Source organism: Cetorhinus maximus, unplaced genomic scaffold (genome assembly GCF_964194155.1).
Source record: "Cetorhinus maximus unplaced genomic scaffold, sCetMax3.hap1.1 HAP1_SCAFFOLD_2796, whole genome shotgun sequence".
Lineage (NCBI taxonomy): Eukaryota > Metazoa > Chordata > Chondrichthyes > Lamniformes > Cetorhinidae > Cetorhinus > Cetorhinus maximus.
The window spans coordinates 1,162-28,495 of record NW_027598727.1 but is presented as its reverse complement, the minus strand read 5'-3'; the positions used below and the strand labels follow the sequence as shown (position 1 = coordinate 28,495).

At 55.7% G+C, this 27,334-nt stretch overlaps 1 protein-coding gene across 1 annotated transcript; it reads right to left on the bottom strand.

Moving 5' to 3' along the window:
* Window positions 1–27,334, bottom strand: LOC144677639 (membrane-associated phosphatidylinositol transfer protein 2-like; the record flags this gene model as incomplete). The annotated part of the gene is made up of 13 exons (XM_078537678.1): window positions 1–1,420; window positions 3,024–3,152; window positions 4,799–4,982; window positions 7,508–7,657; window positions 10,810–10,958; window positions 12,697–12,813; window positions 14,696–14,809; window positions 16,128–16,276; window positions 17,680–17,850; window positions 19,593–19,763; window positions 23,662–23,837; window positions 24,657–24,865; window positions 27,233–27,334. Coding segments are annotated over 13 exons (2,091 nt in total), but the record flags the coding sequence as incomplete, so codon positions are not given.

The following is a 27,334-nucleotide window of genomic DNA, read 5'->3' as shown; positions in this document are numbered from 1 at the left end:
GCCTCCAAATTGAGTTGCCTCTTTTTATTGTTTACAATACTGAGAGAGGGGCAGATTGTGAAATCCTCTTGGACCGGGGTGGGGGGTGGAAATAAACAGTTAAATATTTACACCGCGTCCGCTTGTGCCTTGGTTGCTTGGATGGTTGATTGTGAAGGGAGGATGACCGACAGCCGTCAATCAGGAGCTCACGAGCGTAGAACGTTTGCACTGGTCTGTGCGCGGAGCCCTTGGCAAAGTGGCAACACCTCCGCAGCCCCTCCAACCCCGTCACCCCATGCCCGTCGGAGCAAAGATACAAGAAATATCACATCCGCGGGGACGGATCAGAATAAAAATACAAGCAATGTGACATCGGAGGGGACAGAAGTACAAGGCGAGGGGTAAGATCAGCGGGGCGGGATTATCAAGGGTGTCCGACGTAATGAGAGTCTCGTCGACGTGCACCGTCCGTCCCTCGACCATCCGAGCTCCAGAACGCAAGCGAGAGAGGGGTAGGGTTTCCAGTATAGCCGACTCTCCGGCCACGAGCACCGAGTTACGCCAGCCCCCAGGGTGAAGAGTCCAGTTTTGTGCCTGGTGAGCCTGCTGAGAGGGAGGAGGTGGTGGTGGTGGTGGTGGTGGTGGTGGTGGTGGTGGTGGAGGAGGCGAGAGAACGGGTGAGCCGCTCCCGGCAAGTCTTCGAGGCGAGGTAGCGATGGCGGTGACGTGCAAGGTCGACGACGGCGAGGAGTCCAAAGGTCAGCAGTGGCGAAGCGTCCAAAGGTCGACAGCTCCAGTCAAAGGTCGACAGGTCGAGGGCGAGGAGTCGAAAGGTCAGTCACGGCGAGTTGTCGGCAGGAGTCGCGGGTTTGCGAGGGCGACGCTTCGGTGGTTGACAGCAAGGAGTCGAAGGGTTGACAGCGGTGAGCTCGACACGATCCTTTTGGCGAGACCAGGCTTTCCTCGAGACTGGTTTTGGTGGGGGGCGGGGAGGGGAGGGTCGAGGAGCGCCGACAATCCGCAAACACGTCTCACCGTCCTGGCAGACAAAAGGGTGGCACTTCGGAGACGTGACCCCGCTACCCAGGCGCCGATCGGATCGACACGGTCGCCGGGTGGGGGGTGCGGTCAGCAGGACCCGGACCGCTTGCTCCCGCCCCCTCACCGATCACGGCTCGCTGTTGAATCGGAGGCTGACGCTCCGCGGCTTGCGGGCCTGCTCGGCGACCCCGCCCGAGCCCCCGTGCTCCGAGCAGCAGCGGCCGGGGGCGGGGGCGCCAGGGACCCGGGGGGGGCCGGCGGTACGCGGGAAGCTGCCCCTGCCCGCGCCTCCGAAGCTCCCCTTGGCCAGACCCACCCGGGCGTTGGCGGGCACGGCGGCGTGGGTCCTTCGGTTCTCCAGCTGCACCAGGTGCGTCATGTAGCCCTCGCTCAGGAACTGCCCAGTCAGAGAGAGAAAGGAGAGAGAGAGACAGGGAAAGGGGGAGGGAGAGAGAGAGAGACAGGGAAAGGGGGAGGGAGAGAGAGAGAGAGAGAGAAAGGGAGAGAGGGAGACACAGAGAGAAAGGGGGAGAGAGAGAGAGAACGGGAAAGGGAGAGAGAGAGAGAAAGGGAGAGAGACACGTCTTAGTTATGTCACAACAAAGCCATATAAATTTATTCACGGATACACACAGACCCAGACACACAGCCAACACTGAGGTGGTGGCTCATGGGGCAGCAGTGATCCCCCCCCCAAGCTCCTGTACCCGTCGTAGACTGAGGGTGGAGGCGGTGGCAGAGTCTCTGCTCCAGGAAACCCGGGGGGGGGTAACGCCCTTGGGGACCCGGGTTCAAATCGCACCGCGGGCAGCGTCCGAATCCAATAAATATCTGGAATTAAAGGTCTGACGGTGACCACGAAACCATTGGCGAATGTCTTTAAAAACTCCATCGGGTTCACTGATCACAGAGTCTCACAGTGCAGCGAAGAGGCCCTTCGGCCCATCGAGTCTGCGCCGACACCTGACCTCCCCGCCTAACCCCATTGACCAGCACTTGGCCCCACAGCCTTGAACGTTATGACGTGCCAAGTGCTCATCCAGGTACTTTTTAAAGGATGTGAGGCTAACCCGCCTCCACCCCACCCTCCCAGGCAGCGCATTCCAGACCCTCACCACCCTCTGGGTAAAAAAGCTTTTCCTCACATCCACCCCCCCTAAACCTTCTGCCCCTCACCTTGAACTTATGCCCCCTCGTGACTGACCCTTCAACTAAAGGGGGAACAGCTGCTCCCTATCCACCCTGTCCATGGCCCCTCCTAATCTCGTACACTAATGTCCTTCAGGGAAGGCAATCTGCCTACACGTGACTCCAGACCCCCACGGCAATGTGGTCGGCTCTTAAATGCCCCCTGAACAGGGCAATTAGGAATGGGCAATAAATGCTGGGCCCAGCCAGCGTCGCCCGCGTCCCATCAACGAATGGACAGCCTACAGTGGGGGCACCTTGAAGTCCCTCCAACGGATCCTCCAAATCCGAGGGCAAGGAAGGTGGTCTAACTGCGGCGTCCCTCCCTCTCCCAGGCCAACGTGCCCAGCATTGAGGTGCCAGTCACCCCAAAGCAGCCCCACCGGGCAGGAGGAGTCACTCCTAGGCCTGACACGGGCAACTCCTGAAGCAGCCGGGTCCCCGGTCACGGGACGGAGACCCCAGGGGACAGCGGGAAAGGCTTCGGGAATGTCCTCAAATCTCCCCCCACCACCCCCGAAGAGGTCAAACATCCCCCACTGACTCACAGGAGACACCCCCCCGCCCGCTACCCCCACCCCCCACGCCCCCAGCTCTGTGACCCACCGAAACGGAGAAGGATCATTCGGGAAGGCACCGGGAGACTCCCTCGGGAAAGGTGCTCGAGGGAGGGCGTAAACCTCCCAGACAACCCCATCGACCGCACCCCACCCCGAGCAACGCCTCCCTCCCCGCGCGCGCGGGACTCATCGGCCACCTCGGAACCCGAGTCTCCCTCGCTCCCGAGGGACCGCTGGAGGAGGGGAGAATACCTGGCACTGGTTCATCCACTTCTTGGATGGCCTCCCGACAATGTAGACCTGCTGGGCTGGCACGCGGAGGAGAGCGTAGACCGAGATATCCTTCATCGAACCATAGGCTGCTTCAATCTTCACCTGAGCCTGCACAGAAACAAGAGTTACAGTGAACTCAGGGCAGAGAAAACAGGCAAAGAAACTACCCAACAGACAGACACCGGCACGTGGAGAGGGATAGGAGGAGTGCACGTCCACTAAGTTTCTTTTGTTCTTCCTTTCACGGGGACGTGGGCTTCGCTGGCCGGGCCCAGCATTTATTGCCCATCCCTCATTGCCCCCTTGAGAAGGTGGGTGGTGAGCTGCCTTCTTGAACCGCTGCAGTCCCCGTGTGGTGTAGGTACACCCACAGTGCTGTTAGGGAGGGAGTTCCAGGATTTTGACCCAGCGACATTGAAGGAACGGCCGATATATTTCCAAGTCAGGATGGTGAGTGACTCGGAGAGGAACTTCCAGGTAGTGGGAGTTCCCCATGTGTCTGCTGCCCTTGTCCTTCTAGATGGTAGTGGTCGTGGGTTTGGGCGGCGCTGTCGAAGGAGCCTTGGTGAGTTGCTGCAGTGCATCTTGTAGATGGTACACACACACTGCTGCTACTGTGCGTCGGTGGTGGAGGGAGTGAATGTTTGTGGATGGGGGGGCCGATCAAGCGGGGCTGCTTTGTCCTGGACGGTGTCGAGCTTCTTGAGTGTTGTGGGAGCTGCGCTCATCCAGGCAAGTGGGGAATATTCCATCACACTCCTGACTCGTGTCTTGTAGATGGTGGACAGGCTTTGGGGAGTCAGGAGGTGAGTGACTCTCCACAGGATTCCCAGCCTCTGACCTGCTCTTGTAGCCACAGTATGTATATGGCTGGTCCAGTTCAGTTTCTGGTCAATGGTAACCCCCAGGATGTTGATAGTGGGGGATTCAGTGATGGTAATGCCATTGAATGTCAAGGGGTGATGGTCATTGCCTGGCACTCGTGTGATGTGAATGAAACCGAAGGTTACTGAATCCCTGAAGGTGGTTGGGAAGGCGGAGGTAGTTGAGAAGACAAAGAGGATCCTTACATTGAATTGCTCAGCCAATAAAGAGAAGAGCTGGGAGATTATGCTAGAACAATCCACATCACTAGTTAGACCAAAGCTGCAGCACCACGTCCACTTCTGGTCATCAAGTTACAGAAAGGATGTGTTCCCAATGGACAGGGTACAGCCCCGCTACATCAGCACCCCATCCATCATGTTAAACATTCACTCCCTCCACCACCGATGCACAGTAGCAGCAGTGTGTGTACCATCTACAAGATGCACTGCAGCAACTCACCAAGGCTCCTTCGACAGCACCTTCCAAACCCACGACCACTACCGTCTAGAAGGACAAGGGCAGCAGACACATGGGGAACACCCACCACCTGGAAGTTACCCTCCGAGCCACTCACCATCCCGACTTGGAAATATATCGGCCGTTCCTTCACTGTCGCTGGGGTCAAAATCCTGGAACTCCCTCCCTGACAGCGCTGTGGGTGTACCTACACCACACGGGGACTGCAGTGGTTCAAGAAGGCAGCTCACCACCCACCTTCTCAAGGGGGCAATTAGGGATGGGCAATAAATGCTGGGCCCGGCCAGCGAAGCCCACATCCCCATGAAAGAACAAGAATGAGAAGATGCTTGCTCTTTCCGGGACAACCTCAGTCCCACTATCCCAGTCAGCACCAGGCCAGAGAAGAAGCCTGGGGCTTTCCCGCTTACCTCCTGCACCATACTCTGTAGGAAGGCAGTCTTCTGCCTGAGGGGGTCGTGGACGAGGCCATCGCAGAAGGAAACGATACCGTGCGGGAAGTTGTGTTGGGAGAGCCAGGCTACAACTTTCTGTTTCTGCATGTCCGGTCGTCCAGTCACATAGACAATCAGGTAGCCACGGTCCTGCCAGTGTCTGTGACAGAAACAGGAGCTAGGGTGAGAACCAGACAGTACAGAGGGAGCTTCACTCTGTATCTAACCCCGTGCTCTACCGGTCATGGGAGTGTTTGATGGGGACGGTGTAGAGGGAGCTTTACTCTGTATCTAACCCCGTGCTGTACCTGTCCTGGGAGTGTTTGATGGGGACGGTGTAGAGGGAGCTTTACTCTGTATCTAACCCCGTGCTGTACCTGTCCTGGGAGTGTTTGATGGGGACGGTGTAGAGGGAGCTTTACTCTGTATCTAACCCCGTGCTGTACCTGTCCTGGGAGTGTTTGATGGGGACAGTGTAGAGGGAGCTTTACTCTGTATCTAACCCCGTGCTGTATCTGTCCTGGGAGTGTTTGACGGGGACGGTGTAGAGGGAGCTTTACTCTGTATCTAACCCCGTGCTGTACCTGTCCTGGGAGTGTTTGATGGGGACAGTGTAGAGGGAGCTTTACTCTGTATCTAACCCCGTGCTGTACCTGTCCTGGGAGTGTTTGATGGGGACGGTGTAGAGGGAGTTTTACTCTGTATCTAACCCCGTGCTGTACCTGCCCTGGGAGTGTTTGATGGGGACAGTGTGTTATGGGTACACCATCAGAGTCCGGTATGGAGTCATGGGGCCAATATTTGTGTCTCAGTGAATACATAAGTAAAACCAAATGGTCCAGTCACTGGTAGCATTGCTTGCTCTGGGATCTTGCTGTGTGAAAATTGGCTGCTGTGTTTCCTACATGGTGACAGTAATTAAACTTCAAAATAAAACCCCTCCTTGGCTCTGTAACGTGCTGGGAGCCGGGCTGTCAGGTATATTTACTCCACCCTTCGCGATCTGTGCGCTCGTCCAATTCCGGCCTCTCACCCAGCCCCCGATTCCCATCGCTCTACCGTCGGCGGCCGTGCCTTCAGCTGCCTGGGGCCCCCTGAGCTCTGGAATTCCCTCTCTAAACATAGAGAAACAGGAGTAGGCCATTCGGCCCCTCAAGCCTGCTCCGCCATTCAGTATAACCACGGCCGATCCTCTCTCTCAGCGCCGTACTCCCGCTCTCTCCCCCTACCCCTCAACACCTTCAGAGTCTAGAAATCTCTCTCTTCCCTCCTTAAATATATTCAGTGACTTGGCCTCCACAGCCTCTGTGGTGGAGAATTCCACAGGTTCACCGCCCTCTGAGTGAAGAGGTTTCTCCTCATCTCAGTCCTCAGTGGTCTACCCCGTATCCTCAGACTGTGACCCCTTGTTCCAGACCCCACCCACCAGCCAGAGGGAACATCCTCCCTGCGTCCATTTCACCGCCGCATGTAGTGAAGTCTCTCTCACGCTGTGGTCACTTTGTGTAGCTCAGTGTTATAATTTGATGACGTTCCTGTCGAGGACCTTGGGATGTTTTATGATGTAAGGGTGCGGTATCAATTGCTGTTTTATCTACTTGATATCATCTTTATTATTCTTTCATTCCTTTTTGACTTCCTTATCGACCTGTCTGCGTCTTACTCTCTTATCTACCTAACTCCCGGTTTCTGCATCACAGTCTGCGTGTCTGTTTCCCCATCTCTCTCTCTCTCCTCCCCTCCCCTCTCTCTCTCTCTCCTCCCCTCCCCTCCCTCCTCCCCTCTCTCTCTCCTCTCCTCCCCTCCCCTCTCTCTCTCTCTCTCCCTCCCTCCCTCCTCCCCTGTCTCTCTCTCTCCCTCCTTCCCTGTCTCTCTCCCTCCCTCCTCCCCTGTCTCTCTCTCTCCCTCCTCCCCTGTCTCTCTCCCTCCTTCCCTGTCTCTCTCTCTCCCTCCTCCCCAGTCACTCTCTCTCTCTCCCTCCTCCCCAGTCACTCTCTCTCTCTCCCTCCTCCCCAGTCACTCTCCCTCCCTCCTCCCCTGTCTCTCTCTCTCCCTCCTCCCCTGTCCCTCCCTCCTCCCCTCTCTCTCTCCCTCCTCCCCAGTCTCACTCCCTCCTCCCCTGTCTCTCTCTCTCTCCCTCCTCCCCAGTCTCTCTCTCTCCCTCTCCCTCCTCCCCTGTCTCCCTCCCTCCTCCCCTGTCTCTCTCTCCCTCCTCCCCTGTCTCCCTCTCCCTCCTCCCCTGTCTCCCTCCCTCCTCCCCTGTCTCTCTCTCTCCCTCCTCCCCTGTCTCTCTCTCTCTCTCCCTCCTCCCGTCTCTCTCTCTCTCTCCCTCCTCCCCGTCTCTCTCTCTCTCCCTCCTCCCGTCTCTCTCGCTCCACCTCGCGCTCTCTCTCGCCCCGTCTCGCGCTCTCTCTCTCCCACCCCGTCTCGTGCTCTCTTTCTCCCACCCCGTCTCACTGTCTATTTGCCTCGCTCTCTACCTCACTCTCGCTGCCTCTCACTCTCCATCTCTCTCCGCTTATCTCTCTTTCTGTTTCTGTCTCTATGTCTATGTCTCTCTGTCTCTGCCTCTTCCCCTCTCCCCGCCCCTCTCTCGCTCTGTTCCTCTCTGCCTGCTCACTGTCCTGTCTCTGAGATCACTGGGTCCAGTGATGGAGATGGACAAAAGGTTGAAGATTTACCTACCTCACTACATCGACAGCTCCAGCCCGCACCTTGGGATCGCTGCCCATGATGGAGACGCTGGCGGCGAAGGAACCATCGATACTGAAGACCACACATTCCATTCCTTTCGGTAGCACTGAGAGATAACACTCGGCGTAAGTGTGGTCACCCCTGTGAGGGCAAAGGTCAAGAACAACCGTCAACAGGCCAATGAGTGACCCTCACCCTGGATAAACAGTGACTCTGTACAGTGACACAGTGAATGATCTTTACCCTGAATAAACAGTGACTCTGTACAGTGACACAGTGAGTGATCCTTACCCTGAATAAACAGTGACTGTCCAGTGACAGAGTGAGTGATCCTTACCCTGAATAAACAGTGACTCTGTACAGTGACACAGTGAGTGATCCTTACCCTTAATAAACCGTGACTCTGTACAGTGACACAGTGAGTGACCCTTACCCTGCTGAATAAACACTGACTCTGTACAGTGACACAGTGAGTGATCCTTACCCTGAATAAACAGTGACTCTGTACAGTGACACAGTGAGTGATCCTTACCCTGAATAAACAGTGACTCTGTACAGTGACACAGTGAGTGACCCTTACCCTGAATAAACTGACTCTGTACAGTGACATAGTGAGTGATCCTTACCCTGAATAAACAGTGACTCTGTACAGTGACACAGTGAGTGACCCTTACCCTGCTGAATAAACACTGACTCTGTACAGTGACACAGTGAGTGATCCTTACCCTGAATAAACAGTGACTCTGTACAGTGACACAGTGAGTGATCCTTACCCTGAATAAACAGTGACTCTGTACAGTGACACAGTGAGTGATCCTTACCCTGAATAAACAGTGACTCTGTACAGTGACACAGTGAGTGATCCTTACCCTGAATAAACAGTGACACAGTGAGTGACCCTTACCCTGAATAAACAGTGACTCTGCAGAGTTACACAGTGAGTGATCCTTACCCTGAATAAACAGTGACTCTGTACAGTTACACAGTGAGTGATCCTTACCCTGAATAAACAGTGACTCTGTACAGTGACACAATGAGTGACCCTTACCCTGAATAAACAGTGACTCTGTAGTTACACTGAGTGATCCTTACCCTGAATAAACAATGACTCTGCAGAGTTACACAGTGAGTGATCCTTACCCTGAATAAACAGTGACTCTGTACAGTGACACAGTGAGTGACCCTCATCCTGAATAAACAGTGACTCTGTACAGTGACACAGTGAGTGATCCTTACCCTGAATAAACAGTAACTCTGTACAGTTACACAGTGAGTGATCCTTACCCTGCTGAATAAACAGTGACTCTGTACAGTGACACAGTGAGTGATCCTTACCCTGAATAAACAGTGACTCTGTACAGTGACACAGTGAATGATCTTTACCCTGAATAAACAGTGACTCTGTACAGTGACACAGTGAGTGATCCTTACCCTGAATAAACAGTGACTCTGTCCAGTGACAGAGTGAGTGATCCTTACCCTGAATAAACAGTGACTCTGTACAGTGACACAGTGAGTGATCCTTACCCTTAATAAACAGTGACTCTGTACAGTGACACAGTGAGTGACCCTTACCCTGCTGAATAAACACTGACTCTGTACAGTGACACAGTGAGTGATCCTTACCCTGAATAAACAGTGACTCTGTACAGTGACATAGTGAGTGATCCTTACCCTGAATAAACAGTGACTCTGTACAGTGACACAGTGAGTGACCCTTACCCTGAATAAACAGTGACTCTGTACAGTGACATAGTGAGTGATCCTTACCCTGAATAAACAGTGACTCTGTACAGTGACACAGTGAGTGATCCTTACCCTGAATAAACTGACTCTGTACAGTGACACAGTGAGTGACCCTTACCCTTAATAAACAGTGACTCTGTACAGTTACACAGTGAGTGATCCTTACCCTGAATAAACAGTCACTCTGTACAGTTACACTGAGTGATCCTTACCCTGAATAAACAGTGACTCTGTACAGTGACACAGTGAGTGACCCTTACCCTGCTGAATAAACACTGACTCTGTACAGTGACACAGTGAGTGATCCTTACCCTGAATAAACAGTGACTCTGTACAGTGACACAGTGAGTGACCCTTACCCTGAATAAACAGTGACTCTGTACAGTGACACAGTGAGTGATCCTTACCCTGAATAAACAGTGACTCTGTACAGTGACACAGTGAGTGACCCTTACCCTGAATAAACAGTGACTCTGTACAGTGACACAGTGAGTGACCCTTACCCTGAATAAACAGTGACTCTGTACAGTGACACAGTGAGTGATCCTTACCCTGAATAAACACTGACTCTGTACAGTGACACAGTGAGTGACCCTTACCCTGAATAAACAGTGACTCTGTACAGTGACACAGTGAGTGATCCTTACCCTGAATAAACAGTGACTCTGTACAGTGACACAGTGAGTGACCCTTACCCTGAATAAACAGTGACTCTGTACAGTGACACAGTGAGTGATCCTTACCCTGAATAAACAGTGACTCTGTACAGTGACACAGTGATCCTTACCCTGTCCCTGCACACATTACACAATCCCTGTTTTTTTTGAAGGTTCTGCCCCCTTGTTCTGGACTCTCCCAGCAGGTGCCCCACGACATAGCAAATATTATCTCTCTGCCAATCCCGTATCCTGAGTCTGTGAAACCTGTCCTCGAGATTTAACCCCCTTTGGACCAGGGTGAATGTCCGACACACCCCCCTCCAAGGCAAATATGTACTTCCTGAGGTAGAGTGACCAGAACTGAGCTCAGTTACTGGGAGGAGCTCGAGCCACAGCTCCTGGACAGCCGCGGCACCACACAATTATTGGGAGGAGGCCATTCAGCCCATCGAGCCTGTGCTGGGTCTCAAAGATCTATCCTATTAATCCCACACTCCCCCCTTCTGCTCTCTCCCCCTCTCCGTAAATTTTTCCCCTTCAAGTATTTCTCCAATTGCCCCTTTCGAGGGTCCCTATTGAATCTGCTCCCACCGCCCTTCCAGGCAGCGTCTTCCAGATCACAACAACTCGCTGTGTGTGTGGGAAATAAACAATTCTCCTCATCTCCCCCTCTGCTCCTTTTCCCGATTCTCCTCAACCCGCGTCCCTCTGCTTCCCGACCCTCCTGTCACTGGAAACACTTCCCCCTCGTTCCCTCGATCGGAAACCCCCTCGGGATTTCAAACGCCTCAATTCAATCCCCACCCCCCTTTAACCTTCTCTGCTCCAAGGAGAACAGTCCCGGCTCTCCTCCCCCCCCGGTCTCTCCGCAGCTTCCCGGGATGTTACCTGACAAACATGCGGACGGGATAGGTGCCGAGGGGGAGCCACTTGTCTGGCGGGAGGCTGCAGGAGATCCTCCCGCTGCTGCTGGTGGTCTCAGAGCCGTACTGAATCCACTTCCCCGACGAAGGCTGGGTCATGATGTAGACGTCGACCTGTCGGAGCGAGAGCAAGAGAACAGCCTGAGAGAGGGGCACAGGGAGAGGGCGGGGTCCGGGGCCCGGGGGGTGAGGGCGGGGCCCCGGGATACGGGAGAGGGCGGGGCCCGGGACGGGGCGGAGAGGGCGGGGCCCCGGGACGGGGGGGGGAGAGGGCGGGGCCCCGGGACGCAGGGGAGAGGGCGGGGTCCGGGACAGGGTGGGGGGGGAGAGGGCGGGGTCCGGTACTGGGGGGAGGGGGCGGGGCCCCGGGACGGGGGAGAGGGCGGGCCCCGGGACGGGGGGAGAGGGCGGGGCCCGGGACGGGGGAGAGGGCGGGGCCCGGGACGGGGGAGAGGGCGGGGGCCCGGGACGGGGGAGAGGGCGGGGCCCGGGACTGGGGTGGGGGGGATAGGGCGGGGCCCCGGGTTGGGGGGGAGAGGGCGGGGCCCGGGACTGGGGAGAGGGCGGGGCCCGGGACTGGGGTGGGGGGGATAGGGCGGGGCCCCGGGTTGGGGGGGAGAGGGCGGGGACAAGGGGGGAGAGGGCGGGGCCCGGGACGGGGGGGGGAGAGGGCGGGGCCCGGGGCGGGGGGGAGAGGGCGAGGTCTGGTACGTGGGGGAGAGGGCGGGGCCCGGGACAGGGGAGAGGGCGGGGCCCGGGACGTGGGGGGAGAAGGCAGGGCCCGGGACGTGGCGGGGGGGGGCGCGGAGGGCGGGGCCCGGGACGTGGGGGGGGGTGGAGGGCGGAGGGCGGGGCCCGGGACGTGGGGAGAGGGCGGGGCCCGGGACGGGGAAGAGGGCGGGGCCCGGGACGGGGGAGAGGGCGGGGCCCGGGACCGGGGGGGGGGAGGGCGGGGCCCGGGACGGGGGGGGGGGAGGGCGGGGCCCGGGACCGGGGGGAAAGGGCGGGGCCCGGGACGGGGGGGGGAGGGCGGGGCCCGGGACGGGGGGGGGAGGGCGGGGCCCGGGACGGGGCGGGGGGCGCGGAGGGCGGGGCCCGGGACGTGGGGGGGGTGGAGGGCGGAGGGCGGGGCCCGGGACGTGGGGAGAGGGCGGGGCCCGGGACGGGGGGAGAGGGCGGGGCCCGGGACGGGGGGGAGAGGGCGGGGCCCGGGACGGGGGGAGAGGGCGGGGGCCCGGGACGGGGGGAGAGGGCGGGGCCCGGGACGGGGGGAGAGGGCGGGGCCCGGGACGGGGGGGAGAGGGCGGGGCCCGGGACGGGGGGGAGAGGGCGGGGCCCGGGACGGGGGGAGAGGGCGGGGCCCGGGACGGGGGGAGAGGGCGGGGCCCGGGACGGGGGAGAGGGCGGGGGCGGGGGAGAGGGCGGGGCCCGGGACGGGGGAGAGGGCGGGGCCCGGGACGGGGGAGAGGGCGGGGCCCGGGACGGGGGAGAGGGCGGGGCCCGGGACGGGGGGAGAGGGCGGGGCCCGGGACGGGGGGAGAGGGCGGGGCCCGGGACGGGGGGAGAGGGCGGGGCCCGGGACGGGGGGAGAGGGCGGGGCCCGGGACGGGGGGGAGAGGGCGGGGCCCGGGACAGGGGAGAGGGCGGGGCCCGGGATGGGGGGAGAGGGCGGGGCCCGGGACGGGGGAGAGGGCGGGGGCGGGGGAGAGGGCGGGCCCCGGGACGGGGGAGAGGGCGGGGCCCGGGACGGGGGAGAGGGCGGGGCCCGGGACCGGGGGGGGGGGGGGAGGGCGGGGCCCGGGACTGGGGGGGGGGAGGGCGGGGCCCGGGACGGGGGAAGGGGGTGACCTACCTTCTCGCCGGTCAGTGTGACAACGTCCAAGGGCCCGTAGGTGAATCGACCACTCAGGACCTGGGGGGCGGCGACAGACACAACCACGTCGCTGGCCCTGTGATTGGCTGCAACATTCTGGCGATTGGAAACACAGGGAGGGAAAAATATTAACCTCGACCACACAGATCATCCCAACGGATCAGAGTGATTCCTGTTCCCATCGGGTTACCCAGATAGGGAGGGCTGCCACCGGTCCCTACAACCCTCCCTATCTCTGTCACCTCCTCCAGCCTCTACAACCCTCCCTATCTCTGTCACCTCCTCCAGCCCCTACAACCCTCCCTATCTCTGTCACCTCCTCCAGCCCCTACAACCCTCCCTATCTCTGTAACCCTCCTCCAGCCCCTACAACCCTCCCTATCTCTGTCACCTCCTCCAGCCCCTACAACCCTCCCTATCTCTGTAACCTCCTCCAGTCCCTACAAACCTCCCTATCTCTGTAACCTCCTCCAGCCCCTACAACCCTCCCTATCTCCTCCTGTAGCCCCGTCAACTCTCCCTATCTCTGTAACCTCCTCCAGCCCCTACAACCCTCCCTATCTCTGTAACCTCCTCCAGCCCCTACAACCCTCCCTATCTCCTCCTGTAGCCCCTACAACCCTCCCTATCTCTGTAACCTCCTCCAGCCCCTACAACCCTCCCTATCTCCTCCTGTAGCCCCTACAACTCTCCCTATCTCTCTGCACCACCTACAAGGCACAAGTCAGGAGTGTGATGGAATACTCCACACAGTGCTGTTAGGGAGGGAGTTCCAGGATTTTGACCCAGCGACAGTGAAGGAACGGCCGATATATTCCCAAGTCAGGATGGTGAGTGACTCAGAGGGGAACTTCCAGGTGGTGGTGTTCCCCATGTGTCTGCTGCCCTTGTCCTTCTAGATGGTAGAGGTCGTGGGTTTGGAAGGTGCTGTCGAAGGAGCCTTGGTGAGTTGCTGCAGTGCATCTTGTAGATGGTACACACACTGCTGCTACTGTGCGTCGGCGATGCAGCTCCCACAACACTCAAGAAGCTCGACACCATCCAGGACAAAGCAGCCCCGCTTGATTGGCACCCCATCCACAAACATTCACTCCCTCCACCACCGACGCACAGTAGCAGCAGTGTGTGTACCATCTACAAGATGCACTGCAGGAACTCGCCAAGGCTCCTTCGACAGCACCTTCCAAACCCACAACCGCTACCATCTAGAAGGACAAGGGCAGCAGACACATGGGGAACACCCATCACCTGGAAGTTCCCCTCCGAGCCCCTCACCACCCCGACTTGGAAATATATCGGCCGTTCCTTCACTGTCGCTGGGGTCAAAATCCTGGAACTCCCTCCCTAACAGCACGGTGGGTGTACCTACACCACATGGGGACTGCAGCGGCTCAAGAAGGCGGCTCACCCACCCACCACCTGCTCAAGGGGGGCAATGAGGGATGGGCAACAAATGCCGGACTGGCCAGTGGCACCCGCATCTCATGCCCACCCGCACGCAAGAATTAATTCGTACCAGACAGCCAATCTGCTGAACAATCGGCACCCTTTGGTCCCACAGTATAGGTTGGCGTGGTGGCCTGAAATTTGGGCAATTCTTCCATCATTTGTCCAGGTGACTGTTTCCAGCCCAATACAAACTTGCCACGGTGCAAGGGTGGGACACGTGATTCGTCACATGGTTGGGGGGTGGTGGTGGTGGGGGCAATTGTGCAGGTGTGGGGGAGGTGGGTGGGAGGGGGCACTTGTCGAGCTGCAATCGTGCAGCAGTGCCAGGAGGAAGCGCCAACGGAAGGTTCCGATTTCCGATCGCACGGTCCAACCCTCGACCCACGGTTCCCCCCCACCCTCCCACTCCCCTCCCCCGCCACACCAAAGATGCCCCCCACCCCCGGCTATACCGCCACCTCCGCCCACCCATCCCGGCTGAGATTTGGCCACCCGCCGCAGCGCCACTGTTGTTGCTGGTGAGGCCTACCCGTATCTTGACCTGGGTCCGTCTGCGCAGCCACTTCTCGCGAGGCAGCGGGGGGATGTAGTCCGAGATTTCCAGGCCCAACTGCTCAGGCTCCACGTTCTGCTGCTTCATCACCTGCAGGGGGCGGGGGGCGGTGGGGGGGAGGGGGGCGAGAGGGACAGAAGCAAAACTCAGGACCCCCGGGAAGCACACGGACGTCAGGAACCCGGGGTGGGGGTGGGGTGGGGGGGGGGGGAAGGAGGAGGTATTCCGCTCCCCCCCCTCCCCTCGAGAGCCTGCTCCAGGTCCTCCGCCTCGATTCCGCCCGAACCCCCTCCATTCCCACACAGTGCCCCCAAAATACCTCTGGGTCCCCAGTCCTGAATGTAACTCAGCGACCCCACCCCCCGAGCATCCCACAGCTCTCTCTGGTGCGGGGGGCGGGTAGAGACTCACAGCCCCTCCGAGCGGAGAAACCTCCCCCCACCCCCCCGTCATCACAGTACCAAATCGGCCGACACCCTGACCTTGAGGACTGTGACCCCCCCGCCCCCAAAACGTTCCAGCCTCTCTCCAACATCGAGCCGCTCAAACCCCCTTCAGAATCGAACAGGTTCAAAACGACAGGGAAGGGAAAACCACAAACCAGGGGCTGCGGGGTCCCTGCGACTTAACTGGTTAGAGTTTGCAAGAGACTGAGGGGGAGGTGGGGAACGATCGGGTCGTTAGAGAGAGAGAGAGACAGAGAGAGAGAGAGACGATTCCCCAGGGCTGGGGGGGGGAGTCTCGGATGAGGGAGCAGGTTGTAAACGTTCGAGGCCAAACGTTCAGGAGCGAGGTGAGGAAACGCTCGTCCACATAAAGGGTGATTGGAGCTGGGAACTCTCTGCGAGATGAGTTAACTTTCAGCCCGGAGATTGGGAAGTTTCTGTGTTCCAAAGGGATTAACGGATAGCGGGTAAAGTCGGAAATGTGCCACAGGTCAGCAGGGGTCTCAACCGGGAAAGGGACAGGCTAGAGGGGCTGAATGGCCTCCTCCTGTTCTTATGTTCTGAAAGTGGGCAATAAAGAGTCAGGGTGAGATTAACAAGGCATTATATTCTATCTATCCCCCATGCTGTACCTGTCCTGGGAGTGTTTGATGGGTCAGTGTAGAGGGAGCTTTACTCTGTATCTAACCCCGTGCTGTACCTGTCCTGGGAGTGTTTGATGGGGACAGTGTAGAGGGAGCTTTACTCTGTATCTAACCCCGTGCTGTACCTGTCCTGGGAGTGTTTGATGGGGACAGTGTAGAGGGAGCTTTACTCTATATCTAACCCCGTGCTGTACCTGTCCTGGGAGTGTTTGATGGGGACGGTGTAGAGGGAGCTTTACTCTGTATCTAACCCCGTGCTGTACCTGTCCTGGGAGCACTCGATGCTGACCCTGGTGTGGAGTTGGAGGTCTACCTTACCTGTCGGAGTATAAAAGCCACGACATCGGTTGACTCCCAGTAACTGGCATGGAAGAGGTGGGGGAGAGTGACTGTGGGGAAGGCAGTGAGGGCGTCTGGACAGTACAGAGCGTAGTCAATACGCTTCGACCCCCACCATCTCTCGATCACTGCAGGAAACAATCAACAAACACAAACTTCAATCAACCTCCTTCACTCCCTCCACCACCACCGACGCACAGTAGCAGCAGTGTGTGTACCATCTACAAGATGCACTGCAGCAACTCACCAAGGCTCCTTCGACAGCGCCGCCCAAACCCACCACCTCTACCACCTAGAAGGACAAGGGCAGCAGACACATGGGGAACACCCACCACCTGGAAGTTCCCCTCCGAGCCACTCACCATCCTGACTTGGAAATATATCGGCCGTTCCTTCACTGTCGCTGGGTCAAAATCCTGGAACTCCCTCCCTAACAGCGCTGTGGGTGTACCCACACCACACGGGGACTGCAGCGGCTCAAGAAGGCAGCTCACCCCCCACCACCTTCTCAAGGGGGCAATGAGGGATGGGCAATAAATGCTGGGCCCGGCCAGCGAAGCCCACATCCCAGGAAAGGAAAAGCACGCGGAATATCACGGATTCCAGCGCGTGACTCAAATCTCTTCCAAACCCACAAGATCCAAGTTCATCCTCAGTAAAATTTCGCCTGGGGTCAGAGGATTGTGGGTTGCAGACCCACTCCAAACATAGAGTTCCATAAACTACACACCGGCATTGAGGGAGCGCCGCACTGTCGGAGGGTCAGTACTGAGGGAGTGCCGCACTGTCGCAGGGTCAGTACTGAGGGAGTGCCGCACTGTCGGAGGGTCAGTACTGAGGGAGCGCCGCACTGTCGGAGGGTCAGTACTGAGGGAGTGCCGCACTGTCGCAGGGTCAGTACTGAGGGAGTGCCGCACTGTCGGATGGTCAGTACTGAGGGAGCGCCGCACTGTCGGAGGGTCAGTACTGAGGGAGTGCCGCACTGTCGGAGGGTCAGTACTGAGGAAGCGCCGCACTGTCGGGGGGTCAGTACTGAGGGAGCGCCGCACTGTCGGGGGGTCAGTACTGAGGGAGCGCCGCACTGTCGGAGGGTCAGCACTGAGGGAGCGCCGCACTGTCGGAGGGTCAGTGCTGAGGGAGAGCCACACTGTCGGAGGGTCAGTACTGAGAGAGTGCCGCACTGTCGGAGGGTCAGTACTGAGGGAGTGCCGCACTGTCGGAGGGTCAGTGCTGAGGGAGAGCCGCACTGTCGGAGGGTCAGCACTGAGGGAGAGCCGCATTGTCGGAGGGTCAGTACTGAGGGAGTGCCGCGCTGTCGGAGGGTCAGTGCTGAGGGAGAGCCGCACTGTCGGAGGGTCAGTACTGAGGGAGTGCCGCACTGTCAGAGGGTCAGTACTGAGGGAGCGCCGCACTGTCGGAGGGTCAGTACTGAGGGAGTGCCGCACTGTCGGAGGGTCAGTACTGAGGGAGTGCCGCACTGTCGGAGGGTCAGTACTGAGGGAGTGCCGCACGGAGCGGGAAACAATCTTACCCCGGGCGACGTTACAAGGCGCCGGACTGGTTGGCTGGGCCATGGGTCCTTCGGTGGAGACGAGGTGTTCACTGCTCTGCCAGATGTCGCTGTGGCCCGGAGTCAGCGTGGTGGTGGACATTGGCTCGGGGACCCCGCTGAACATGGAGGAGTAGGATTGAAGAGTGTCGGCTAGAGAGAGAGAGAGAGAGAGAGACAGGGTGAACGAGGGAATCAGAGCATTTCTTTCCACAGAACCGAGGCTGAAACGTGAGCCTGCGCGAGGGAGGAGAACCCGGCAGATCCCAAATTAGCGGTGAAAAATCCCAGCAGACTCCCCATTATCGACCAGCACAGTCCCCATTAATATACAGTGAATCCCAGCACAGTCCCCGTTAATATACAGCGAATCCCAGCACAGTCCCCGTTAATATACAGTGAATCCCAGCACAGTCCCCGTTAATATACAGTGAATCCCAGCACAGACCCCGTTAATATACAGTGAATCCCAGCACAGTCCCCGTTAATATACAGCGATTCCCAGCACAGTCCCCGTTAATATACAGCGAATCCCAGCACAGTCCCCGTTAATATACAGTGAATCCCAGCACAGTCCCCGTTAATATACAGTAAATCCCAGCACAGTCCCCGTTAATATACAGTGAATCCCAGCACATTCCCCGTTAATATACAGTGAATCCCAGCACAGTCCCCGTTAATATACAGTGAATCCCAGCACAGTCCCCGTTAATATACAGCGAATCCCAGCACAGTCCCCGTTAATATACAGCGAATCCCAGCACAGTCCCCATTAATATACAGCGAATCCCAGCACAGTCCCCATTAATATACAGTAAATCCCAGCACAGTCCCTGTTGATATACAGTGAATCCCAGCACAGTCCCCGTTAATATACAGTGAATCCCAGCACAGTCCCTATTAATATACAGTGAATCCCAGCACAGTCCCCATTAATATACAGTGAATCCCAGCACAGTCCCTGTTGATATACAGCGAATCCCAGCACAGTCCCCATTAATATACAGTGAATCCCAGCACAGTCCCTGTTGATATACAGTGAATCCCAGCACAGTCCCCGTTAATATACAGTGAATCCCAGCACAGTCCCCGTTAATATACAGTGAATCCCAGCACAGTCCCCGTTAATATACAGTGAATCCCAGCACAGTCCCCGTTAATATAGTGAATCCCAGCACAGTCCCCGTTAATATACAGTGAATCCCAACACAGTCCCCATTAATATACAGAGAATCCCAGCACAGTCCCCGTTAATATACAGAGAATCCCAGCACAGTCCCCGTTAATATACAGTGAATCCCAGCACAGTCCCCGTTAATATACAGTGAATCCCAACACAGTCCCCATTAATATACAGAGAATCCCAGCACAGTCCCCATTAATATACAGTGAATCCCAGCACAGTCCCCGTTAATATACAGTGAATCCCAGCACAGTCCCCGTTAATATACAGTGAATCCCAACACAGTCCCCATTAATATACAGAGAATCCCAGCACAGTCCCCATTAATATACAGTGAATCCCAGCACAGTCCCAGTTAATATACAGTGAATCCCAGCACAGTCCCCGTTAATATACAGTGAATCCCAGCACAGTCCCCGTTAATGTACAGTGAATCCCAGCACAGTCCCCGTTAATGTACAGTGAATCCCAGCACAGTCCCCGTTAACGTACAGTGAATCCCAGCACAGTCCCCGTTAATATACAGTGAATCCCAGCACAGTCCCCGTTAATATACAGTGATTCCCAGCACAGTCCCCGTTAATATACAGTGAATCCCAGCACAGTCCCCGTTAATATACAGTGATTCCCAGCACAGTCCCCGTTAATATACAGTGATTCCCAGCACAGTCCCCATTAATATACAGCGAATCCCAGCACAGTCCCCGTTTACCTAGGAGTGAGGAGTTCCCGTCTCCCAGCGGAAACTTCTGGTATCTCGGGATGATGAATGGTGGGATCATGTGGAAATCCCTGGCCAGCAGAGGCTCCAGCCGGAAGGTGGAGGGGTCGGCGGGGTGGAAGAGATTGTAGATCTGCTGACAAGCGGGTCGGGACTTGGCCACTGGAAGCAGATAAGAGATGGTCAGCGGACTCGTTCACCGCTCCTTCCCAGGCCCATACGAAATAGGGGCAGGAGGGGGCCATTCGGCCCCTCGAGCCCGCTCCGCCATTCACTAAGATTACGGCTAATCCGTTTGCGTGTCGAGTTCCACATTCCCATCTAACCCCCCGATAACCTTTGACCCCCTTGCCTCACAAGAGTCTCTCTACCTCCGCCTTAAAAAATATTCAGTGACCCCCCTCACCCCCACCGCCTTCGGAGGCCGAGAGTTCCAAAGCCGCACGACCCTCAGAGAGAAAACAATTCCTCCTCATCTCTGTCCTAAAAGGGAGACCCCTCATTTTAAAACAGTGACCCCCCCCCCGCCCCCAACCCTAGTTCCGGACTCACCCACAAAGAGGAAACATCCTTTCCACGTCCACCTTGTCCAGGCCGTTCAGGATCTTGTATAACTTCAATCAAATCCCACCCCCCGCCCTCACTCTTCTAAACTCCAGTGGAAACAAGCCCAGTCTGTCCAACCCTTTCCTCATAAGACAACCCACTCATTCCAGGTATCGATCTAGCAAACCTCCTCTGAACCACCTCCCAACGCATTTACACCCTTCCTTAAATAAGGAGACCAAAACTGCACACGGTATTCGAGATGTGGTCTCACCAATGTCCTGTATAACTGAAGCACGACATCCTTACTCTTATGTTCCATCCCTCTCCAATAAAGGATAAACATTCCATTAGCCCTCCTCCACCACTTGGCCCTCTGCTTATGGAGGTGCCCACCACCTTATTCAGAGTTGAGGTACTTCCAGGGATAGGCCAGGCCAGACGGGGATGCCAGATTTCCTTCCGTGTTGGGAACCAGATGGGTTTTTACACCACCCAGTGCTACTTTCACAGAGACGAGCTTATAATGGCGGATTTATTACAAATTAACGGGATTTGAAATTGAACCCAAATACCCCAATGATTTTTAATTTTTTTAAAATTCATTCACGGGACGTGGGCCTCGCTGGCCGGGCCCAGCATTTATTGCCCCATCCCTAATTGCCCCCCTTGGTTCAGAGGGGCATTTAAGAGTCAACCACATGGGTGTAGGGGGTCTGGAGTCACAGTGTAGGCCCAGATCGGGTAAGGACGGCAGATTTCCCTCCATTAAAGGGGGGGATGAGCGAACCAGATGGGGTTTTTACAGCAACCGACAAAGGGGGGATGAGCGAACCAGATGGGGTTTTGACAACAACCGACAAAGGGGGATGAGTGAACCAGATGGGGTTTTGACAACAACCGACAAAGGTTTCATGGTCGTCATCAGACTTTTAATTCTAGATTTTTAAAAAAATATCGAATTCAAATTTCACCATCTGCCCGTGGTGGGATTGGAACCCGGGTCCCCTACCCTCTGGATTGCCAGTCCAGTGACATTACCACTAACGCCACCCGCAATAATAACAATAGAAACAGAAAATGCTGGAAAAAAACTCAGCAGGTCTGTGGAGGGAGGAGCAGGGTTAACGTTTCGAGTCCGAGCTCCGAAGAAGGGTCATGCGGACTCGAAACGTTACCTCTGATCTCTCTCTCTCTCTCTCTCTCTCTCCCTCCACAAGTGCTGCCAGACCTGCTGAGTTTTGCCGGCATTTTCTATGGAAACCGTGCTGGGTTTTGTCCTGTTGAAGAGAGGTTGGGGGGGTAGAGTTAGTGGAGCAGCATCGGTCAGGGACAGCTGGGAGCTCAGGAGAGATTAAACGGCAAAGACGTCATGGACTTAAGACAAGGGGAGTGGTAATGATAGTGTTAAAGACTAAGGCAGGTGTCAATGGTGGCATGAAGGTCAGGTAGCAGAAGGTGCGAAGAGCAGAACACAGCTCTGTGTGGGAGGACTAACGTGGCGAGGGAATACACAATGAACGGGAGGACCCTAGGAAGTACAGGGGATCAGAGGGACCTTGCTGTGCGTGTCCATACATCCCTGAAGGCAGCAGCACAGCTAGACAAGGTGGTTAAGAAGGCATATGGGTCACTTGCCTTTATGAGCCAAGGCATAGAACAGAAGAGCAGGGAGGTTATGTTGGAGCTGTATAAAACGCTATTTAGCACACAGCTGGAGTACTGTGTGCAGTTCCGGTCGCCACACTACAGGAAGGATGTGATTGCACTGGAGAGAGTGCAGAGGAGATTCACCAGGATGTTGCCTGGGCTGGAGAGTTTCAGATATGAAGAGAGACTGGGGTTGTTTTCCTTAGAGCGGAGAAGACTGAGGGAGGACCTGATCGAGGTGTACAATATTATGAGGGTCATTGGTAGGGTAGATAGGGAGAAACATTTCCCCTTGGCGGAGGGGTCAATAACCAGGGAGCATAGATTTAAGGTAAGGGGGAAGGAGGTTTAGTTGGGGAATTTTTTCACCCAGAGGGTGGTGGGAATCTGGAACTCTCTGCCTGAGGGGGGTGGTAGAGGCGGGAACCCTCGCAACATTTAAGAAGTATTCAGATGAGCACTTGAAACGCCAACGTAGACAGGGCGAGCGCTGGAAAATGGGATTAGAATGGATAGGTGCTTGATCGCCAGCATGAACACGATGGGCCGAAGGGCCTGGTTCTGCGCTGTATAACCCTGTGACTCGGAACAAGGGTCGGCACTCTGTGAAAGCACAACACGTGAACAAGTTACAATCGCCCTGTTTGGGGTGGGGGGGAGGGAAAAAAGACAAGAATTAAAAATGGGTCAAAATGGAGGACAGAGTTCATGGTCTGAACTTGTTAAACTCAGCCTGGATTATCAGTCCAGTGACATTACCACAATCCCTTCACTACACATAAACAACTCACGGTAAACAGCAATGGAAGAGAAAGGTGGTAGGATAGGTTGAGTGAGTGGGTAATAAAGCAGACAGTATCCTGGGCTTTATTAATAGGGGCACAGAGTACAAGAGCAGGGAGGTTATGTTAAATGTGTATAAAACACTGGTTCAGCCTCAACTGGAGTATTGTGTCCAGTTCTGGGCTCCGCACTTTAGGAAGGATGTGAAGGCTTTAGAGAGAGAGTGCGGAAAAGATTCACGAGAATGGTTCCAGGGACGAGGAACTTCAGTGACGTGGAGAGATTGGAGAAGCCGGGACTGTTCTCCTTGGAGAAGAGAAGGTTGAGAGGAGATTGGATCGAGGTGTTTAAAATCACGAGGGGGCTGGACAGAGTCGATCAGGGGAAACTGTTCCCGTTGGTGGAAGGATCGGGAACCAGAGGGTCACAGATTGAATGTGATTGGTGAAAGAAGCAACGGCGACATGAGGAGAAACTTTTTCACACAGTGAGTGGTTAGGATCTGGAATGCACTGTCTGAGAGTGTGGGGGAGACAGGGTCAATCGAGTGGTTAGGATCTGGAACGCACTGTCTGAGAGTGTGGGGGAGACAGGGTCAATCGAGTGGTTAGGATCTGGAACGCACTGTCTGAGAGTGTGGTGGGGACAGGGTCAATCGAGTGGTTAGGATCTGGAACGCACTGTCTGAGAGTGTGGGGGAGACAGGGTCAATCGAGGCTTTGGGAAGGGAATTGGATCATGACCTGAAAATGAAGAATGTGCAGGGTTACGGGAAGAAGGTTGGGAGGGGGGGGGTTGGTGGGACTTGGTGAGTTGCTCCTGCAGAGGGCCAGCACAGACATGATGGGCAGGATGGCCTCCTGTGGGTGCTGCCACCCTTCCCAGGGCTCGACCACTCTCTCCGACGCCTCGAACCTCGGTCTCAGCGTCTCCTCGTTGATAACCCATCGTGAACCCCTCCGGATTTTGAGCGCTCCCCCTGAACCTCTTCCCCCACCACCCAACCACACTCAACCTTCCCCGGTCTCAGGAGCACAATCCCAGTCAAGGATAGGAGAGAGAGACGAGGAAATGTGCTTACGGTCCAAACCGGGAGCGATGGTCTTGCGCAGAGCCAGCACGAGGGCCAGAGGGCAGCCAAACAGGAACAGGTCAGAGACCTCAAAGTCCAGCTTCTCGCTCCCGTCGAGGTTAATCACCGAGGAGCTGCTGTTCCTCCGCATCCCACTCCCATCCTTCAGGATGTTCGCCTGCAGCCTGATGGGAGGGAGACCAACGCCAATCAGAAACAGGCATCATATTTCCCACAATACTCAACGATCACTAGAGCACAAGCCGGGGTCATCACCGAGACACGCTCTCTAACCCAGGGATAACTGGACAGTGATCAGGAGCAGGAATCCTGGCTGATTTCCCCTCTCTCTCTAACCCAGGGATCACTGGGCAGTGATCAGGAGCAGGAACCCTGGCTGATTTCCCCTCTCTCTCTATCCCAGGGATCTCTGGACAGTGATCAGGAGCAGGAACCCTGGCTGATTTCCCCTCTCTCTCTCTCTCTCTATCCCAGGGATCTCTGGACAGTGACCAGGAGCAGGAACCCTGGCTGATTTCCTCTCTCTCTCTCTAACCCAGGGATCACTGGACAGTGATCAGGAGCAGGAACCCTGGCTGATTTCCCCTCTCTCTCTCTAACCCAGGGATCACTGGACAGTGATCAGGAGCAGGAGACCTGGCTGATTTCCCCTCTCTCTCTCTAACCCAGGGATCACTGGGCAGTGATCAGGAGCAGGAACCCTGGCTGATTTCCCCTCTCTCTCTAACCCAGGGATCACTGGACAGTGATCAGGAGCAGGAACCCTGGCTGATTTCCCCTCTCTCTCTCTAACCCAGGGATCACTGGACAGTGATCAGGAGCAGGAACCCTGGCTGATTTCCCCTCTCTCTCTTTAACCCAGGGATCACTGGACAGTGATCAGGAGCAGGAACCCTGGCTGATTCCCCTCTCTCTCTCTAACCCAGGGGTCACTGGACAGTGATCAAGAGCAGGAATCTTGGTGTTTCAAAGGCAATGCTCACGTGGACAGGAAGTTTTGATGGTGTTTAACAGAGTCGATGTCGGAGGTGGAGGAATTACTGTGTTTCCTGGGAGTGTCTCTCTCAGTCTCCATCGATGAGGCGGTCGACAGCTCATTGTGACTCTTACTCAGCTGACGGCTTCTCTCCAGCTTGGAATTGCTCAGTGAATCCGTGTCTATCAAGATCTCTGGAGACAGTCTCTCAGTGCTCTGTAAGCATCAGAGAGAGAGAGACAGAGAGGGAGAGAGAGACAGAGAGGGAGAGAGAGACAGAGAGGGAGAGAGAGACAGAGAGGGAGAGAGAGACAGAGAGGGAGAGAGAGACAGAGAGGGAGAGAGAGACAGAGAGGGAGAGAGAGACAGAGAGGGAGAGAGAGACAGAGAGGGAGAGAGACAGAGAGGGAGAGAGACAGAGAGGGAGAGAGACAGAGAGAGAGACAGAGACGCAGAGAGGGAGAGAGAGAGACAGAGAGAGAGACAGAGACGCAGAGAGGGAGAGAGAGACAGAGACACAGAGAGGGAGAGAGAGAGACAGAGACACAGAAAGGGAGAGAAAGACAGACAGAGAGAGAAAGGAACAGACAGAGAGACACAGAGAGAGAGATAGAGAGAGGCATAGGGAGAGGGAGAGAGAGACGGAGAGAGAGACAGAGAGGGAGAGAGACAGAGAGAGAGAGACAGAGACGCAGAGAGGGAGAGAGTCAGAGAGAGACGCAGAGAGGGAGAGAGAGACAGAGACACAGAGAGGGAGAGAGAGAGACAGAGACACAGAGAGGGAGAGAGAGTCAGACAGAGAGAGAAAGGAACAGACAGAGAGACACAGAGAGAGAGAGAGACAGAGAGAGAGAGAGAAAGATAGAGAGATACAGAGACAGAGAGAGAGACAGAGAGAGAGAGACAGAGAGAGAGAGAAACAGAGAGAGAGAAACAGAGAGAGAGAAACAGAGAGAGAGAAACAGAGAGAGACAGAGAGAGAGAAAGATAGACAGAGAGAGAGAGACAGAGAGAGAGAGACAGAGAGAGAGAGACAGAGAGAGAGAGACAGAGAGAGAGAGACAGAGAGAGAGAGACAGAGAGGGGGAGAGAGAGACAGAGAGAGAGAGAGGCAGGGAGAGAGGAGGGAGAGAGAGAGAGAGGGGGAGAGAGAGTGGGAGAAAGAGGGGGGAGAAAGAGAGAGAGGGAGAGACAGAGAGAGAAGCAGAGATGGAGGGGGTGAGACAGAGAGAGAGAGACAGGGGCAAGGGGAAACATAGAGTGAGGAAGAGGGAGGGGGACAGAGTGGGAGAGAGGGAGAGAGAGACAGAGAGAGAGATAGGGAGAGTGAAAGAAAGTGAGAAAGAAAGTGAAAAAGAGAGTGTGAAAGACAGAACAAGGAAGAGATGGAGAGATTCAAGGAAAATGAATAAAGAGATAAAAGCACGATTAAATCATCAGTCAGCAATCTCTGTCCTTTCAACACTCTCCGCACCCCTTGTGTGTGTGTGTTGCTGCGAGACTCTCATAAGGTAATAATCTTTGATGTGGCACCTTATCAAATGCCTTCTGGAAATCCAAGTACAGCACATCTACAGGTTCCCCTTTATCCACCGCGCATGTGACTCCTTCAATAAAAACTCCAATAAATTGGTTAAACATGATTTTCCTTTCACAAAACCATGTTGACTCTTCCCTATTGCCTTGAGCTCTTCTAAGTGCCCAGCTATACCCTCCTGAATGATCGATTCTAACAACTTCCCCACGACTGACGTCAGGCTAACTGGCCTATAGTTTCCTGTTTTCTGCCCCCCTCCCTCTCTTGAATAGAGGGATTATATTTGCCACTTTCCAATCTGATGGAACCTTTCTAGAATCTATCGAATTTTGGAAAATTAACACCAGCGCATCTCCTACCTCATTCACCACCTCTTTTAAGACCCTGGGATGAAGTCCATCGGGACCCGGAGACTTGTCAGCCCACAGCTCCATCAGTTTGCTCAGTACCATTTCCCTAGTGATTGGAATTTCACCAAGTTCCCCTCTCCCTCCCACCTCCTGATTTACAGCTATTATTGGAATGTTTAATGTATCCTCTATCGTGAAGACAGAAGCAAAATATTTGTTCATTTCTTCCGCCATTTCCTTATTATCTACTATTAACTCCCCACTGTCACTCTCCAGAGGACCAACACTCACTTTAGTTACTCTTTTCCTGTTTAAATACCTGTAGAAACTCTTGCTATCCGTTTTTACATTCCTAACTCGCTCCCTCTTCAAACTCTAATTTCTTTCTCCCGATTAACCTTTTGGTCATTCTCTGCCGTTCTTTATATTCTGTCCAATCATCTGTCCTGCCACTCATCTTTGCGGACTTGTTAGCTTTTGCCTTAAGTTTGATTCTTTCCTTAACATCTCTAGTTAACCACAGATGGTGGGTCCTCTCCTTAGAGATTTTCTTTATAGTCGGAATGTACTTATTCTGAATACTCTGAAATATCCCCTTCAATGTCTGTCGCTGCTTCTCTGTTGATCGACCCTCTAGCCTAGTATCCCAGGTCACGTCAGCCAGCTCAGCTTTCACGTCTCGTGTGTGAACCTTACCACACTCCCTCGGCGGCTGCTAGTGGCACTGCTGACGGCCACGTTGCTACAGAGGGCGTCGAATCCAAGGATCCCTCCCACGCAGTCACCGATAATACAAAC